The sequence below is a fragment of the Hipposideros armiger genome, unplaced genomic scaffold (genome assembly GCF_001890085.2).
Source record: "Hipposideros armiger isolate ML-2016 unplaced genomic scaffold, ASM189008v1 scaffold_2, whole genome shotgun sequence".
Lineage (NCBI taxonomy): Eukaryota > Metazoa > Chordata > Mammalia > Chiroptera > Hipposideridae > Hipposideros > Hipposideros armiger.
The window spans coordinates 3,241,773-3,257,805 of record NW_017731352.1 but is presented as its reverse complement, the minus strand read 5'-3'; the positions used below and the strand labels follow the sequence as shown (position 1 = coordinate 3,257,805).

Sequence of the window (16,033 nt, the reverse complement as noted above, 5' to 3'; positions counted from 1 at the left end):
TGCCACAGGGGCTGCAGCCTATGCCATCGCCAGCGACTCACGGCGGCCCAGCTCCAGGTTGAACTGTTGCTCAGCATCTCAGCTGTAGAGGGCAGTGTCACTGGCCCTCATATGTGGGATCCAAACCGGGGCCCTGTGGCGTCCCAAGGCAGTTCTTAACCATTGCGCCACTTGGCCGGCCCAAGTTGCTGTCCTTTTGTTCGTCAGTCTAGCTGTGGAGAACGTTGCTTCACTGGCCCATGTTGGTATTATCATTGCGCTCTTCCCGGGTGAGGCAGTTGCTTGCCGGCCATTGGACGGCCACTCACAGTGGCTCATGGCAGCTCACAAAAGCTCACACCTGCTACTGCCCAGCCCCACTGCAGCCTCCACCGTCGACTCACGGCAGCCCAGCTCCAGGTGGAGCTGTTGTTCACCATTTTAGCTGTAGAGGGCGCAGCGTCACTGGCTCTCGTGTGGGATCCGAACTGGAGCCCTGCTGCTCAGAGCTTGCGTCCCAAGCCAACTCCTAACTAACGTGTCACTTGGCTGGGCCTTGATTTATATAATTTCTTTCATTCCTGTATTCAGTAGTTGCCAAGGTTGTGTATCTGTGTGTGCATCTGTTTCCATTTATTATAATTCCTCTAAAAAAATAAAAGTAAAACTTTTTTATTTAAATCAAATGTAAACTATATGTTTAGTCGCCCCACATCAGAACCATCTTACCTTAGAGCCCTTTTATTCTCTTGCTCCTATCTGAACTAGTGTTCTTGGTGTCTGTGCATAGTGGTCATCCTTGGATCTTTCTTCACATCATCCTGGGGATTCTTTTTAAACATGAACTTCTTGCATAGAATGCTTTAATCTCTTTTTCTCTGTTTAGTGTCTGAATTCTTAACATTCTAGTCTTTTCTTAAAAGTCACCTCTTTGGAGAATCTCTTCCTGATTCCCTGTTCTAAGGTGGGTTATGTTTATTATTTGGTACACAATACCCTACTTGGTTTCTTCTTGGCATTTACCACAATATGTATGAGTATTTTTATTTATTCATTTATCTCTTTTTGTCCTTCCTTTTCATCACTAGACTAAGTTCCATGAGGTGGGGACTGTTGCTATTTCATTCATCAATGTCAGTCTACAACTTAGCATATAGAGTACGCAACAAGTATTAAATGAATGCATGTATGATGACTTCTACACACAGTGAAGATTTAAATGCCTTGGGTTATGTTATCTTGTTGAACTTTATTTGTCTAACATGAAGTTGGCAACTATGGCCCAGTGTGCCACATCAGGCCAGCTGCTGCTTTTTGTAACATGGCCATGCTCATTTGTTTACATTTGTCTGTGACTGCTTTCAAGATACAACCTCAGAGCTGTCTAGTTATAAAAGAGGCTGTATGGTCTGCAAAGCTTAAACTGTTCCCTTTCTGGCCCTTTATAAAAATTTTGCTGATCCTTGGATTTTGTACAATCTAACATTTTACATTAAAAGATGTATTTGGACCATTAATCAACTATTCCTTTATACAGTTTCTCTTCTGTATTTAACTTTAGATTCCTTTCATAGTAGCACATAGCATATATGAAATGCCAGTATGTCTGTCAGGGTCCAGTCAGGGAATTTAATAAAGATAAGTAATTACACAGATGTTAAAGGTATAAAGAACAAAGTGGGAACCTGGAGGATACCCAGAGAATGATGATGATGATTATGACGACAGAGACAACTACAACTGCAGGAACCATCTATTCTCCCCTAAGTCTGGGGAAACAAAGGAAAGAGGGTTGTCAGAATTTAACCACTTAGAGGTTGGCCCTGTGAAGGAAGCTGGGACTTCAAGGAAGGGATGCTGCCTGGCTACTGCTGGTACTTCTAAGAGAGGGGTACTATGAGATAGGATTTTAGAAGCTGGAGCCTGGAATCAATGCTGCTGCTGAATGATGCTTTCAGATATAGCAAGCTAACAAGTCATTGGTCTTCTCCTGCCTTCCAGTCTTCTTCTAGTGCTGTGTAGACACTGGAGGAAGACCTTAACAGGAAGCCAGCTGAAAATGAAAAATGTAGCTTGCAGTGTCCCATCCCCAGCGTCACAGCGTAGAACACAAGAATGGATCTGAAGTTGAGAAACAATACTAGAATAACTGCAAAGTGTTTTTTTTTTCTTCTCAGAATTACAACTGTTAAAAATCTCTTAAGCTCAAATGAGTCATTAATTAAATAAACCAAGATTTATTTTCTTTGGTAGAAGCAAAAATAATAATTATCTAAAATAATTTGCATTTGTAAACTCAGGCTTTTTTGGGATGAAATATTGGCTCTATACTGGTTTAGCATTCATAATTTAAAAAATTATTTTTTCTACTTTATTTCAGTATCAGATATAGAAGGTGGTGATGGACTGCAGCTCAGAAAGGAACATACTCTCAGAATATTTGCTTATATCAATTCCTGGACACAGAGGTATGCATCTTTAAGTATTTTGAAGACTAACTTGTAAGTTGTATTTTAAATTTGCTTTGTCATCAGATTTTCCTTGTAGGATGTTAGGTTGTGTAGCTTTAGTCATTAAATGACAGTTTATCAATATTTATTAAATCTTCCATTCTCCTTACTGATGGGGCCATTCATGGTTTTGTTTTTAAAACATGAGAATAAAAATTGATTTCTTTCTTTGACCCCTCCTTTGTTGTTGAGAAACACGGGAGTGATCGAAATTCTAAAAATAATTACTTTGAGAGATTAAAGAATTGTTATGATATAGCTAGAGACCTATAACACTTAATCTTTTAAAAAAAATCATTGTTGTGATAGAAGACACTTTGACCCTTTCAGAAATCACTTGCCATTTGTTCCTTTTCCATAACAATTACGTAGGTAAGACGCATTTAAAAATAGTACATATATTGAGAGTATAGAGAATAAAACTTCAGGGAACACAATCATTAATATAACCAAAGTTTGTAACAAAGATTTGCAAATTCCTATTCCTCAATATTGTAACTGATCATGGCAAAAAATTCTTCTCTCTCGTGTGCCTCTCCTTTTTAAACTTCTTAGTCCTTCTAAAATTTTTATGGGTAAAGAATTTTTGGCTTTCTATACCGATAGCGTTCTCACAAACATGGTTAACGTTCCTAAAACCCGCTGGACTTTCTGTAAGAAGTAGGGCAAGTACCAGCCCCACAAAGTGAATACAATAGCAAGGATTCTCTGTATGGGGAGGGAAAATAGCATTATGACAGGAAGCAGAGTGATAATGGGCAGACTAAACGGATTTTCCACAAAAAGGCAAAAACTACAAAGAAGATTGTCCTAGGCTTGAATGTGTTGAGCCTAAATGCAGATCTAAGAGAATGCTGGCTATTAAGAGATGCAAGCATTTTGAACTGGAGGAGATAAGAGAAAGGGCCAAGTGATCCAGTTCTAAGCTTCATATTTTTATCATGAAGACAATAAAATCTTGACGATTAAAAAAAAAAGTTTGAAGCACTGTGTGCAGTGATTAATGAACACGTTAAATGCAGTGTTCATAACATAAATGAACATCATGAAGCACACAGTCTAAGCTGATGAGTTTATCAGAATAGTTTAATTTCAAAAAGCATTTGCTCTCTAGTAACATCCCTTTTCCATGTATTGTTTTCCTTCTGTCAATAAAATTGGTATACAAATTTGTTCCAAAAATGATTGCAGATTTTAGTTATTTAAAACTTATGTGCCATGATTATTGACATCTCTTTTCTGAGTCTCAACCAGCTGAATTTCTTTTGACTAAATTGAGCAATGATTTCCTTTCCTTTCATTATGGGTAAAATATATGATTGGATATTTTGTAATACTAATATATTAGTGATTTAAAATTAATATTAATAGCCTAAAGGATTTGTTGAGAAATGTTACATTTGAGTCATAATTTTGAATTTATTTATTGTAACTGCAGTTAGGTAGCAATATGTTATAGTAGGATTGAAACCATACTTTTAATTTCTGGATATGAGTGTGCCACTAAATAAAATGAAATTCAGAGAAATAATATTTTGCTAACATCTCACCACTAGTTATTGGTGGAGCTGGGTGGGTGTTATATTTTCTCATATATAGTCCACTTTTATTCTAGATGTATACTCTTAATCCCTGTATTAGGAATTTTTAACCTGAAGTCTGTGGATGAGAATGAAATTATAAAGGAAATTTTGATACATACAATTTTAGGCAGTAATTGGTAGGTGTCATCAGAAGATCAAAAGATGTTTGCCTCCAAACTGTAGGATGCTCTGCCTTTATCTATTCTGCTGAGTGTAGTGGTTAAGAGTATGGCCTTGGAGCCACGTGGATGTGGACTCCAGTCCTGCTTTATTGCATATGCACTAGGATGATCATGACAAATTAGGTAACTTCTGTAAGCTTTTAACTCCTCATTTGTGAAATGAGAATAATAAAGCTACTACTACCTTAGTGAGGTTGTGAAGAAACAGTGATTATTAGCAAAGTATCTGAATGAACTTAATACCTGTTTTAATTAAAATTGTTAAAATTTATTTTTGAAAATGAAATGTGTTGAAGGATACATAAGCTAAAGTTTGAAAAGCTGAACTGGAAACACAGTTTTGTTTTGTTTTTTTCCTGGAGTAATTATTTTTATTTGTGTGTTTGGTAATTACCGCGGGGCAGTGCCACCAGACTCACAGGAGCAAGGCAGCCCAGAGCTGCCCAGCAAATGTTAGGGGAGGTGAGGGGAGCAGAGGTTAGGCGGGTGAACAGCATTTGGCTGGGTCCCGAGGTGCGCTAACCGGGCCTAGCAGCGGCCTCTGTCTTCTGATCAGCGGGGTAGAAACACAGTTTGTAATTAGCACATTTATAATTCTATTTACATGTTAAGTGTGAACAGTTTTTAGCTGGTGGTAAAAAGTACCAAAAAGTATAATGTTGCACTTTTAATTGTTCTGGCTGATTGAAGAGAGAAGTGACAGTAAAATATCCAGTTGGATCACAGTGCTTTGTAGTAAAAATTTTTGCCTCTTTCCCCTGCATAATCCTTCATGTTGGAAGTGTTGCTAGCTCTTTTTACTTGTTTAGAGCTTATTATAAAACAGGCTTGGGTATATGTCTTGTAAATTCCACGTTATTTAGCAGGCATTCAAGGCTCTTTGTTGTCTCCTACTTGAATGTTAATTGCAGCATTTCTCCTCTACAAGAATTCGGGGTACCAGCTAGGGTGAGGTTCTATCAGATCTTTCTATCTTCAGGCTAAAAAATGTACCTTTCAAATCTATCATTTTTGCTTAATAAATGTTTAAAGCTACTGCTTTTATTTTTCATTGTTTTAATACACTTTATTATTATTTTTTAAAGATTTTTATTGGGGAATTGGGGGGATGGGAACAGTGCTGGGGAATTGGGGGAAGGGGAACAGAGAAGTTGCTGTCCTTTTGATCTTCAGTCTAGTTGTGGAGGACATTGCTTCACTGCCCCAAGTTGGCACCATCATTGCACTCTTCCCGGGCTAGGCAGATCAGTCGCCGGCTTCTGGACGGCCGCTCACACTGGCTGCTGGCTACATACGGTAGCCCATGGCAACCCACTGCCACAGGGGCTGCAGCCTACGCCGTAGCCAGCGACTCACAGCAGCCCAGCTCCAGGTTGAGCTGTTGTTCAGCATCTTAGCTGTAGAGGGCAGTGTCACTGGCCATCACATGTGGGATCCGAACCAGAGCCCTCTGGTGTCTCAAGCCAGTTCTTAACCATCGTGCCACTCGGCTGGCCCTAATACACTTTATTTTTAAAAACGGTTTCAGAAGCTATTGTTTTTGAATAGGTTAATGTATGTTCTCTACTCATTAAGGCTCTGCCTTTTATTTTGGCATTAAGAAATTTGACCAGAGGGGTATTGATATTGACCACTATTTAAAGTAGTGCTTTTCAGATATTAGGTCATAAATAGAACAAATTTTTGGTGAGATTGGGTACTGTGGATTAATAATCCTTTCATGTGTTCAGCTTTACCAGTCCAGGGAAAAAGTTAGACCCATTGGAATATTTGTTGTTAAATGGAATCATAGAATTCAGGTTAAAAATAATTTTGAGGGGCTGGCCGAGTGGCTCTGTTAGTTAAGAGCTGGCTTGGGACACCAGAGGGCCCCAGTTCGGATCCCACATATGAGGGCCAGTGACACTGCCCTCTACAGCTAAGATGCTGAATGGCAGCTTGACCTGGGGCTGGGCTGCCGTGGGTCACCTGTGATGGTGTAGGCTGCAGTTCCCTGCTGCAGTGAGCTGCCATAAGCTACCGTGTGTAACCAGCAGCCAGCGTGAGCAGCCAGTAGCCGCAGTGAGCAGCTGTCCAGAAGCCGGCGACTGATCTGCCTCGCCCAGGAAGAGCGCAATGATGGTGCTAGCTTGGGCCAGTGAAGCAACATCCTCCACAGCTACACTGAAAGACTGAAGAACAACACAACAGCAACTTGTCTGTTCCCCTTCCCCCAGTTCCCCAGCACTGTTCCCCTCCCTCAATTCCCCAATAAAATCTTAAAAAAAAAAAAAGAGTGCAAGCTCTGAGCAATAGTAGTTCGAGTCCCGGCCTGAGCTGAGCTGCCAACAGGTGGCAGGATGGCTCAGCAAAAAAAAAAAAATAAAAAAATTTAACATATAGGTTCCTCATGAATGTTTAGTTAATTTGTATTTTATTAATTGATATTATATATTTTATGCTGGGCATTTAGAAACTTTTATCATTGCATGTTCATAAATGTAAACATACTCCACCTAGGTGGGCAGAATATAATGCTTGGGTAATAGACTGGTAATAATAGGGGTAGGAATGAAAAGAAAATAGGATAAGCTCAGATAGTGGAAGGGTATGGATAATATTGGTGTATAAATACAAGTAATATGTACAGAGTTTAAATTGTAGGAAAAGGCCTGTAATAAAAAAAGTCCATTGTCCTGTCTCCTCAGCCCTATTTTTATTTTCAACTCTTTCAGTTTTTGGTTTTGATATTAAACTATATATTCTGAAATAATGTTATCATATTGCTGTTGCTTCATCTGTCAATTTTAGGTATAATCTATAGACTTCATTTTCTGATATATAAAGATTTCACTCTTTTACCCTTCCCCATCCTCTCAGTAAAGTTATATTAGTTCTTAGTGTAGTTCTAAAAATAAAAAATATTGCTCAATGATGAGTGAGTTCAAAAAGGTTCTGTGATTCATTTTACATCTTACAAAATATATATTCTTATTTATCTTTTGTTATCATTTTTTGTTTCCTAGAGTTTACCGGTTTTTCATTTGATTTAATTTTTCTAGGTGTGGATCACTAATTCTTCCCAAACTCTCCAACCCTTCTTAGTACTAAGTTTTACATTTTTATACATCATTCAGTGATCTGTTATTTTCCTCCCTTCCCCCCTCCCTAATCTTCTTTGACCTTTCCTATTTCAATATATATTGATTTCTCACTAGGGTTACTAAACAGCTATCTTCAGATCCTTAAAATTTCTTTTGTTTTTCTGTTGTATTGGATCTCCAGTTTTCTGTACTCCATGTTGTCACCTTTATTGATTTACTTGTTTTGTTAGGAGATGTTTTTTTCCAAGGAAGTGTGCATGGGAAACAAATGTTGTTTAGACCTCCCAAGACCTAAAAATGTTTATTCTACCCTTACTCTTATTGATAACTTGTTGAATACAGAATTCTAGGTGGAAAATTGTCAGAACTTTGAAGGTATCGCTCCATTGTATTCTGTTTCCAATATTGCTTTGGGAGAAGTATTAGCTATTTGTATTCCTGAACTTCCCTTGTCATTCTTCGCTCTTCCTGAAAGCTTTTAGGATCTTTGTCCTTCCTTGATTTCAGAAATTTCATGAGGATGTGTTTAGGCAAGCTTTTCAGTTCTGAAATTTTAAAAAATTTCATAATTTCCTCACCTCCATATTTTCTGCTGTCTTGTTGGAAATATTATTAGTCAGATATTGTACCTCCTTGATTGATGGTTTACTTTTGTTTTTCTCCTCATTGTCTTTATTTGTCTACTTCCAGAGAGATTTCTTCAATTTTACCTTGTGAACCTTGTGTTGAATTTTATAGATTGCTGTAATTTTAATTCATTTTTAAATTGTGAATATTATATATGCAAAAGCTATATATTGTATCTTTGTAAAAAAATGGGGGCTCTATTTTGTACCTTGAATGCATTTATTAATATTCTTTTGTTTCAGCATTTCATTATTTTTTAAATGTTCCTGATGATATAAATTAATTAAAACCTCATTTCACTTTCTTCATTTTATCTACTTCCTCTGAAACTTACTGTTCGTTTTGATCTGCCTTTGGTGATGCAGCTTTTTCTGGAAAATCTTATTATCCTTGTCTATCCTTTCATGCTTAAGAGAGGGCACTGAAAAATGGTTTGGAAGTCCTGTGTGAATGGGGCCTACACTGTATGATGGTAAAATGGTGAGCAGGCTTTAGTATTAGGAATAAATGAACTTTTCTCTTAGATTGTTTGCATTCTTTAAGAGAAATATCTTAAAGTCTTTGGCCTTGAGATATATTAGTCTGGTTGTTGGCAGGGAAGGATACATGGGGAGGTTCACCATGTAGTCATTTCATTTAATTCTCTGGTTTCAGTTTCTTGTATCATCCTGTTGACTTCAGTATCTTGTGTACCTGAGTTTGTTTTGTTCACTTTATGTACAGAAAAACTTCTTGTTTTCCTGGGTCAAGGAATAGTATCCTGGCTGTATGGGATGGGAACCCATAGGTTTTAACTTTCATTTAGTCCTATTTTCTGTCCCATGCTTCATCTGTGCCTTCAGAGGTATCTGATGCTCTTCAGCACTTTACAGTGTTCTGTGGGGTGGATTTTTCTTTTTGCTGATGTATCCTTCTGTCGCTCCTAAGTTATTTACTGTACCACCTTTTTCTAACATCCAGAATTTGTTGCCATCTGTCCTGTTTTCTTCCATTATCTCTTCCCTTATGGAGTTATGTCTTTTTTTCCTTACTGTATTTGTAGCGATTTAGAACAGAAGAAATAAATTTATGTGTAAGATTAAGATGGGCTTAACTAATAGTGATGTTTTTATTTAAAAACAAATAGTTTTCCCCCCTTGCACTGTGGAATGGATATGGATATATAGAAAAATGCTGTCTTGGGGCAGGCCGAGTGGCTCAGTTGAAGAGCTTTCACAGCGGTTCAATTCCTGGCCTGCGCTTAGCTGCTGCTGAGTTGCCAACAGGTAGCAGGATGGCTCAGCTAAAAAAAAAAAAAGAAAAATGCTGTATTGAGAATTCAGATAGCTAGAATAATCAGAATCTTATTCTTAAATAGTTCTTTGTGTAGAAGGACAGATAAATCCATACATAAAATTGAGATGATATCTGTCATCTAATATGGTGACTTTTTACTAACGTATCAGTTCATGGTATGATGCTCTATTTATAAGTTATTATGCTGCCTCATCAGGAAGGAGGAAATAAAAACAAAGTATTTGAGTACTTTTTTTTATATTACTTGTTAGAAACATATAATTGTTATTTTCTAGCAAGCCTTAATTTATTGAATTTTTTTTCTCTTATAGGCAATGTCTATGCTGCTTCAAGGAATACAAGCATTTGGAGATTTTTAACCAAGTAGTGTGTGCACTTATTAACTTAGTGATTGCCCAAGTTCAAGTGCTCCGGGACCAGCTTTGTAAACATTATACTACTATTAACATAGATTCCACGTGGCAAGATGAGAGTACTCAAGCGGAAGAACCACTGAATATAGAAAGAGAGTGTAATGAAGGAAGTACAGAAAGGCAAAAATCAATAGAAAAAAAATCGAACTCTACAAGAATTTGTAATCTGACCGAGGAGAGTTCTGATCCTTTTAGTTTATGGAGTACAGATGAGAAGGAAAAACTCTTACTGTGTGTGGCAAAAATTTTTCAAATTCAGTTTCCCTTATATACTGCTTACAAGCATAATACTCATCCTACTATAGAGGTATGTAAAATTAGGTATTGTGAATTTTAAGTACTACTAAGTCATAGTTATGTTGGCAATTTCTCACTTATGAATAAATATGAAGACAAAGTTATTGATGAAAAAAAATATAAAAATCACTATTATAAGAATAATTACAGTTTTCTCTAGACAGTTTCTGTAGCAACTTATGTTGAACATTTGTTCAGCATAGTCCTAGTAAGGAAAAATTATAAATTCAGCTCATAAGAATTGACCTGTTCGTTGGTGAGGTAAACCTTTTGGTGACATCCATCTGTGCTCTACTTATTGTGACTTTTTCAAAAAGTAATGATTGAGGAAAAAGCACATAGAATTTTGAATTTCATTCTTAGAGACGTGGGTAACAGAATTCTTAATTCCCTTCAAGAAAAAAGTTTAACTGCTAGTTTAATAGTATTTTCTTTTGTAAGTAAAGATGCTTGACTCATTCCATTAGTAATACTTTACAAGTCTTTCCAAGAGTTTAGTAATCTACCGTAGGTTTATTTAGATAATGGCATTTCTTTCTAAACATAGTGAGAATTGAGACAGTTATGTGGTAATGTATTTTATTAGTGGCTTAAAACAACAGTGATTTATTATTTCTCATGATTTTGTGGATTGGCCAGGCAATTCCTTGGCTGGCTTTGTGTGGCCTCACGTATGCAGGTGCATTTAGTTTTAGTGTCTGATGGGTTTGAAGGTCCAAGATGGCCTCATTCACATGTCTTACAGTTGGTGCTAGCTGTTGTCTAGGACTAGTTGGATTTTTCTCCACACCACCTCTCATTCTCCAGTAGGGTAGACTAACTTCCTTACATGATAGTCTGAGCATTGATCCAGGAAGCAAAAGTGAAAGCTGTAAGGCCTTTTAAGGCCCAGCCTCTGAAACCACATGGTATCAATGTTGCCATATTATGTTGGTTGAAGCAATTCACAAGGGCAGTCCAGATAAAAAGGGATGTGAAATAGACTTAATATCTGGATGAGAGGAGAGATAAAGTTTCATTTTAAAGTACATTCTGTTTCCTATGCATTTTGGCATGGGAAGAGTTGTGGCCATCAATAAATCTACCACATGGTTTGAAAAAAAAAAGTCTGCTTATTGAGCTTATTCTGTAACCTTCATACTGATTTCTTTAAACTTCTTTCTTCATCTAGAAAAAAATAGTCCTTTACTGAAAATATTTTCACATAAAATTGAGACTATTTAAAAACATAGCACAGGAGGTGGGTATTTTCCCTGTTAGAATGAATTCTCCACAAGAATATTTTAAATCAGATTGTTCTCTGTCTTCTAGAATTCTTAGTCTATTATCTTCCTGTAAAGAAACTTTAATGAATTGGTTACATGTTTATATAAGGTATTTATTAAACATTATAAAAGTCATCTCAGTCATTTTTCAACAAAGGGGATCCATTTATACAGATCTGCTAATTTTAATCTTAAGAACATCATGTGAATAGTGTTTATTTTTTAAAAGATTTTTATTGAGGAATTGGGGGAAGGGGAACAGACAAGTTGCTATCCTTTTGTTCTTCAGTCTAGTTGTGGAGGACGTTGCTTCACTGGCCCAAGTTGGCACCATCATTGCGCTCTTCTCAGGCGAGGCAGATCAGTCGCCAGCTTCTGGACGGCTGCTCACAGCGGCTGCTGGCCTCTCACACTGGCTGCTGGCTACACACGGTAGCCCGTGGCAACCCACTGCCACAGGGGCTGCAGCCTATGCCGTCGCTGGCGACTCATGGCAGCCCATCTCCAGGTTGAGCTGTTGTTCAGCATCTTAACTGTAGAGGGCAGTGTCAGTGGCTCTCATATGTGGGATCCGAACCGGGACCCTCTGGCGTCCCAAGCCAGCTCTTAACCAACGCGCCACTTGGCCGGCCCTGTGAATAGTGTTTAAATGCCTTAAATTGATCATTGAAAGATGCTAAAAATAGTTTGGTTAGGGCTAAATTTGTAGAATTCATGCACAGTTTCTTAGAAATTTTCCTGCAGTTAAACATCTCTTAACAATAGAACTATAGCAATACTAAAAATGCTATTTTGTTCCTTAACACTTTCCTCATCAGTTCTTTTTTTAAATGATTTTCAAAAAGGTAATTGCCAAATGTAGGCATAGTCATACTCCCCTATAGTTTCTCTTTTGGAATAAAGTGTCTCTTATTACCATTCTTAAGGATCCTTCCATGTGACTACTTGGTCGAAAGCAATGGTTTATGAGGTCTTTGTGGTAAAATTCTAATAAAAAAAATCCTTAGACATAATAAAGGAGGCTTTTCCTTATACAGAATTCTGTATTCTTACACAGAATTCTAATCCCCTTATACAGAATTGATATATACTTCTGTAATATTCTGTTCGTAATATTTTTTTCCCAAGTTTCTATTGTCTTAGTAATGATCTGTTACACTCTAAAATTTCTAGTTTTTGTCCTAGTGGCCATGTAATTAAATACTTTAAGGGTTAGCTGTTTCAAAGAGTCTCAAATCAAAACCTTGGTAGCGCGCGTGCACGTGTGTATAAAATATGTGTGTGTCTATATATACATAAACACATATGTTAAGAAAACCTGTACTTGTTAATGCAATGAAATAATAGGGCTTACTATAGAGATTTTTAATTTTGCCTTTTTATAAGGAGAAAGTCCACGTAGTCTGCTTTCATACTGCTGTGCCATCCTTTCCTGTAAAGCCTTTGATTTTTTTTGTTTTCTAAAGAAGCACAAATTGGCTAAGACTCTTCAGAAGGAGATTCAGTACTCCTGTGTTAGTGTTTTGATAGCTCTGATTTTATAAACCTAGTCAATATCCTTATTTTATGCAAGAGAACTAGTTTTCAGAGCTTAAGGTTTGGTCAGGTTTGCACAGCATATTACTTAGTACTAGAATTCATGTCTTAATGCTTCTACAGTGGTTCTCAATCATTTCAAACTAATCACTAACTTGTATCCATTGCAACTAGTGAATAAGATGGGAACTTGGAGCCTCTCTTCGCCCTTCCCTTCCTCTCTCCCTCCTTTCTTTCCCTCCTGTTGAAGTTGATAATATTTTAAAGATGTAGTAATTAGAAATAAATAATATTAATTCAGGTTAAAAGATTTTGGGGGGATGGGTGGGCAGTTGCATTCTTTTATTAATCCTGAATAACTGTTATTCTGTGAAATGAGGTATTGCCCTAGTGTTGTATTTTTCTGAGTGAAAATGAGTGTAAAAATTGTAGAAAGAAGAGAAACCACTGCATTTCTATTAAATGTATATATAATATGATCAGGCAGATTAAATATTGTTATTTTCCAAATTTCTGATGTAGGCTGGTTTTTTCTTGCTACTTTCCACTGACTTTTAAGAGTATTTTTAATTCACTCTTAAAGTGGAAAGTTTAGTAAGTTTTAAGTTGTACAACTATCATTACTATCTAATTCCACCACCAATGACTTTTTTATTAAGCAAAAATTTTATTTTTAATCTATACATACATTTTCCAGCACTTCTCTTATGAATTGTTTAGGATAAATAAACAGAAGATGAACTGCTGGGTCAGAGGGAATGTGCATTTTAAATGCTGATGGATATTGCCAAATTGCCCTCCAACAAGGTCATACCAGCTTATACTCTCACCAACAATGGATGAGTGTGCTTTTAGGTAGTTTAAATTTTATGTATGGAAAGCATATTGTAGAACTTGGGAGTATATCTGTAGAGAATTCCAGAGCAGTTTCAAAACCACTTAACTAAGTTATATAGTTTTGTAAGAATTACCCCAATTCTTTAAGGAAAGGTTTTTGTTTAGGAAGGCAAAATAATGGATATAGTACATAGTATAGAAAGATTTCTTTGGAGAAGAGTTAACATATACTTCAGAACTGAATCATACTAGCTTCCGTTAGGAATACCACTGTTATAATGAGAAGCAATGGCAAAATCTGAGTTTTTAAAAAATCATTCTTTAGAAAATTTTAATTTTTGAAGGTTATCATTTAGTAGCATGATCTAATATATATTTTTTTTTAAATCAGGATATATCAACCCAAGAAAGCAACATATTAGGGGCATTCTGTGATATGAATGTAAGTGTTGATCTTTTCTCATTCTCAGGTTTATGGAAAATTTTGTGGTTTTTTTTTTTTTTTTGTTCTTATATGTCTTTTCAGTTTTTGTTTTTTTTTAAAATATCAGTGTCTTTCCAGTATTGGTAATAAAATGAAAATTATTCCTGATAAGTTTTAAAATAGTAAATTTTTTTTTCCCCCTCAGGATGTAGAAGTACCATTGCATTTGCTTCGTTATGTATGTTTGTTTTGTGGAAAAAACGGCCTTTCTCTTATGAAGGATTGCTTTGAATATGGAACTCCTGAAACTTTGCCATTTCTTATAGCACATGCATTTATTACAGTTGTATCTAATGTAAGTATTGTTTGGAGTTGGTTTTAATCCTGGGAACAATGTCTAGTATTTTAATAACATGAATTTTATGTCCAGGTTTAGAGTTATTTGCGTGTACAATAATTTTTTTTTCTTGATTATATTTTGAAAATAATTGAATACAGAAACCTTTTAAAAATCGTTATTATAAAGTTGAATTTGTATAAGGTAGTGAATTTAATTTCAATATGTAAATTTAACCATTTGCATAGGTAGCTATGCGAAGTTGATTTGAACTTTCCTTGCCTGGGGTTCTTTTACTGGCAGATTTTTGGCTTCTCAGAGTTTTTGTCTGCTTAAATGATAGTTAGCCTGGTTTATAGTACTATAGTGTGCTTGCTTGTCTTCCCTTTATATTGCAAGTAAAAACCTAACATTTCATTTTGCTTTTGTAAAGAAGATAATTCTTTTATATGTTGTGACTAAGTTACTGTGAAGCACAATAAGTATGGAAGCAGAAATAAATACCTTTTACTGCCTGTATATTAAAATTCAGCCTTTAACAACCTATTCTGGTCATAATTTAAAAAATTGGTGTGGCAAAACTTAAATCTCACTTTACCAACGCCTGAATTCTTTGTTAACTGAATTACCTTAAATAATAACTAATGTGAAATTCATAAAGTATGTATATAAAATAAAAAATGCAGGATGAAAAAGAGCTCAACCAAATACTTCGTTGCATTGTTAACAATGATATTCTCTTTGCAGTGAAGTAGTACACTGGAAAGGGCACTAGCTTTACTCAAATTTATTGAGTGTCTAGACCTCATGTTTCCGTATTTGAAATAAATTATTTGTATCAAGGTTATTTTTAGTCCCCAAATTCCTTGGTTTCTGACAGGTTGGAAGTGCTACAGATACTCCCAATATTGCATGTAAGTTACAAATGTAGGCTTTGGATTCACAATTGATTTGAATCCTGAATCTGAGCCTCAATTTTTTAAATCTGTAGAATGGGAATGATGAAAGTGATGATTTACCATAGAAGATTGTTTTGAGGTTTTAAGAGAGATTTTAAGCTCTTATTATAGCACCTGACATACAGTAAGTACTTAGTGACTGGTAGCTGTTACTTATTTTAGTTATCATTAAATACCCAATTCTGTTGTTTTGGCTGACCTTATTTGATAGGACGTTCTATGCAGTTTGGTTTTTTGGGGAGAAAGAATAAAATATAAACTTTTTAGTGAATTTAAATTCTGTGACATTTTAAATTTACACTATGGTAAATTTGAATAAGGCATATAACTGAGTTTGAAATGCAAAATTCACAACACACTATCAACAGTTTTCTTTAATCAGGAATATTACCTGAATTAAAATGTATTTCTTGAATTTATTTTACTAATTCTTGATTAAAAGTCTATTATGGAAGACTCATTAGAGGCTTTAATTTATTATTATGTACTGAAATTTTATCCTTCACTAAAAGTTTTCGATTTTTTCAGTTTCAGCCTCTTTTTGACTGCTGATTTGTGAACTGTTGTCAATTCGCATAGCTTTATCTTATAACCCAGATGAGAACATTAAACCAAAGTTAGATTAAAATTAGTCATATTGCTTAAATTAATAATTAATTGTTTGGATATTATACTCTGTGTGTGTGTGTGTGTGTGTGTGTGTGT

General features: G+C 35.8%; 1 protein-coding gene and 1 pseudogene across 6 annotated transcripts in view; both read left to right on the top strand.

Moving 5' to 3' along the window:
- Window positions 1–16,033, top strand: part of USP34 (ubiquitin specific peptidase 34) — a 228,810-nt gene that overhangs the window by 43,645 nt on the left and 169,132 nt on the right. For all 6 annotated transcript variants that reach the window (XR_002122789.1, XM_019632979.1, XM_019632906.1 and 3 more), the window contains exons 2-5: window positions 2,360–2,447; window positions 9,572–9,980; window positions 14,000–14,050; window positions 14,238–14,387. Coding sequence is in view for 5 of the 6 variants with exons in the window: in XM_019632979.1 (XP_019488524.1) it covers window positions 2,360–2,447; window positions 9,572–9,980; window positions 14,000–14,050; window positions 14,238–14,387 (698 nt within the window). In the remaining variant the exon portion in view is untranslated. The remainder of the gene's footprint in view (window positions 1–2,359; window positions 2,448–9,571; window positions 9,981–13,999; window positions 14,051–14,237; window positions 14,388–16,033) is intronic.
- On the top strand, window positions 3,109–3,414 carry LOC109377238 (60S ribosomal protein L36a-like; annotated as a pseudogene).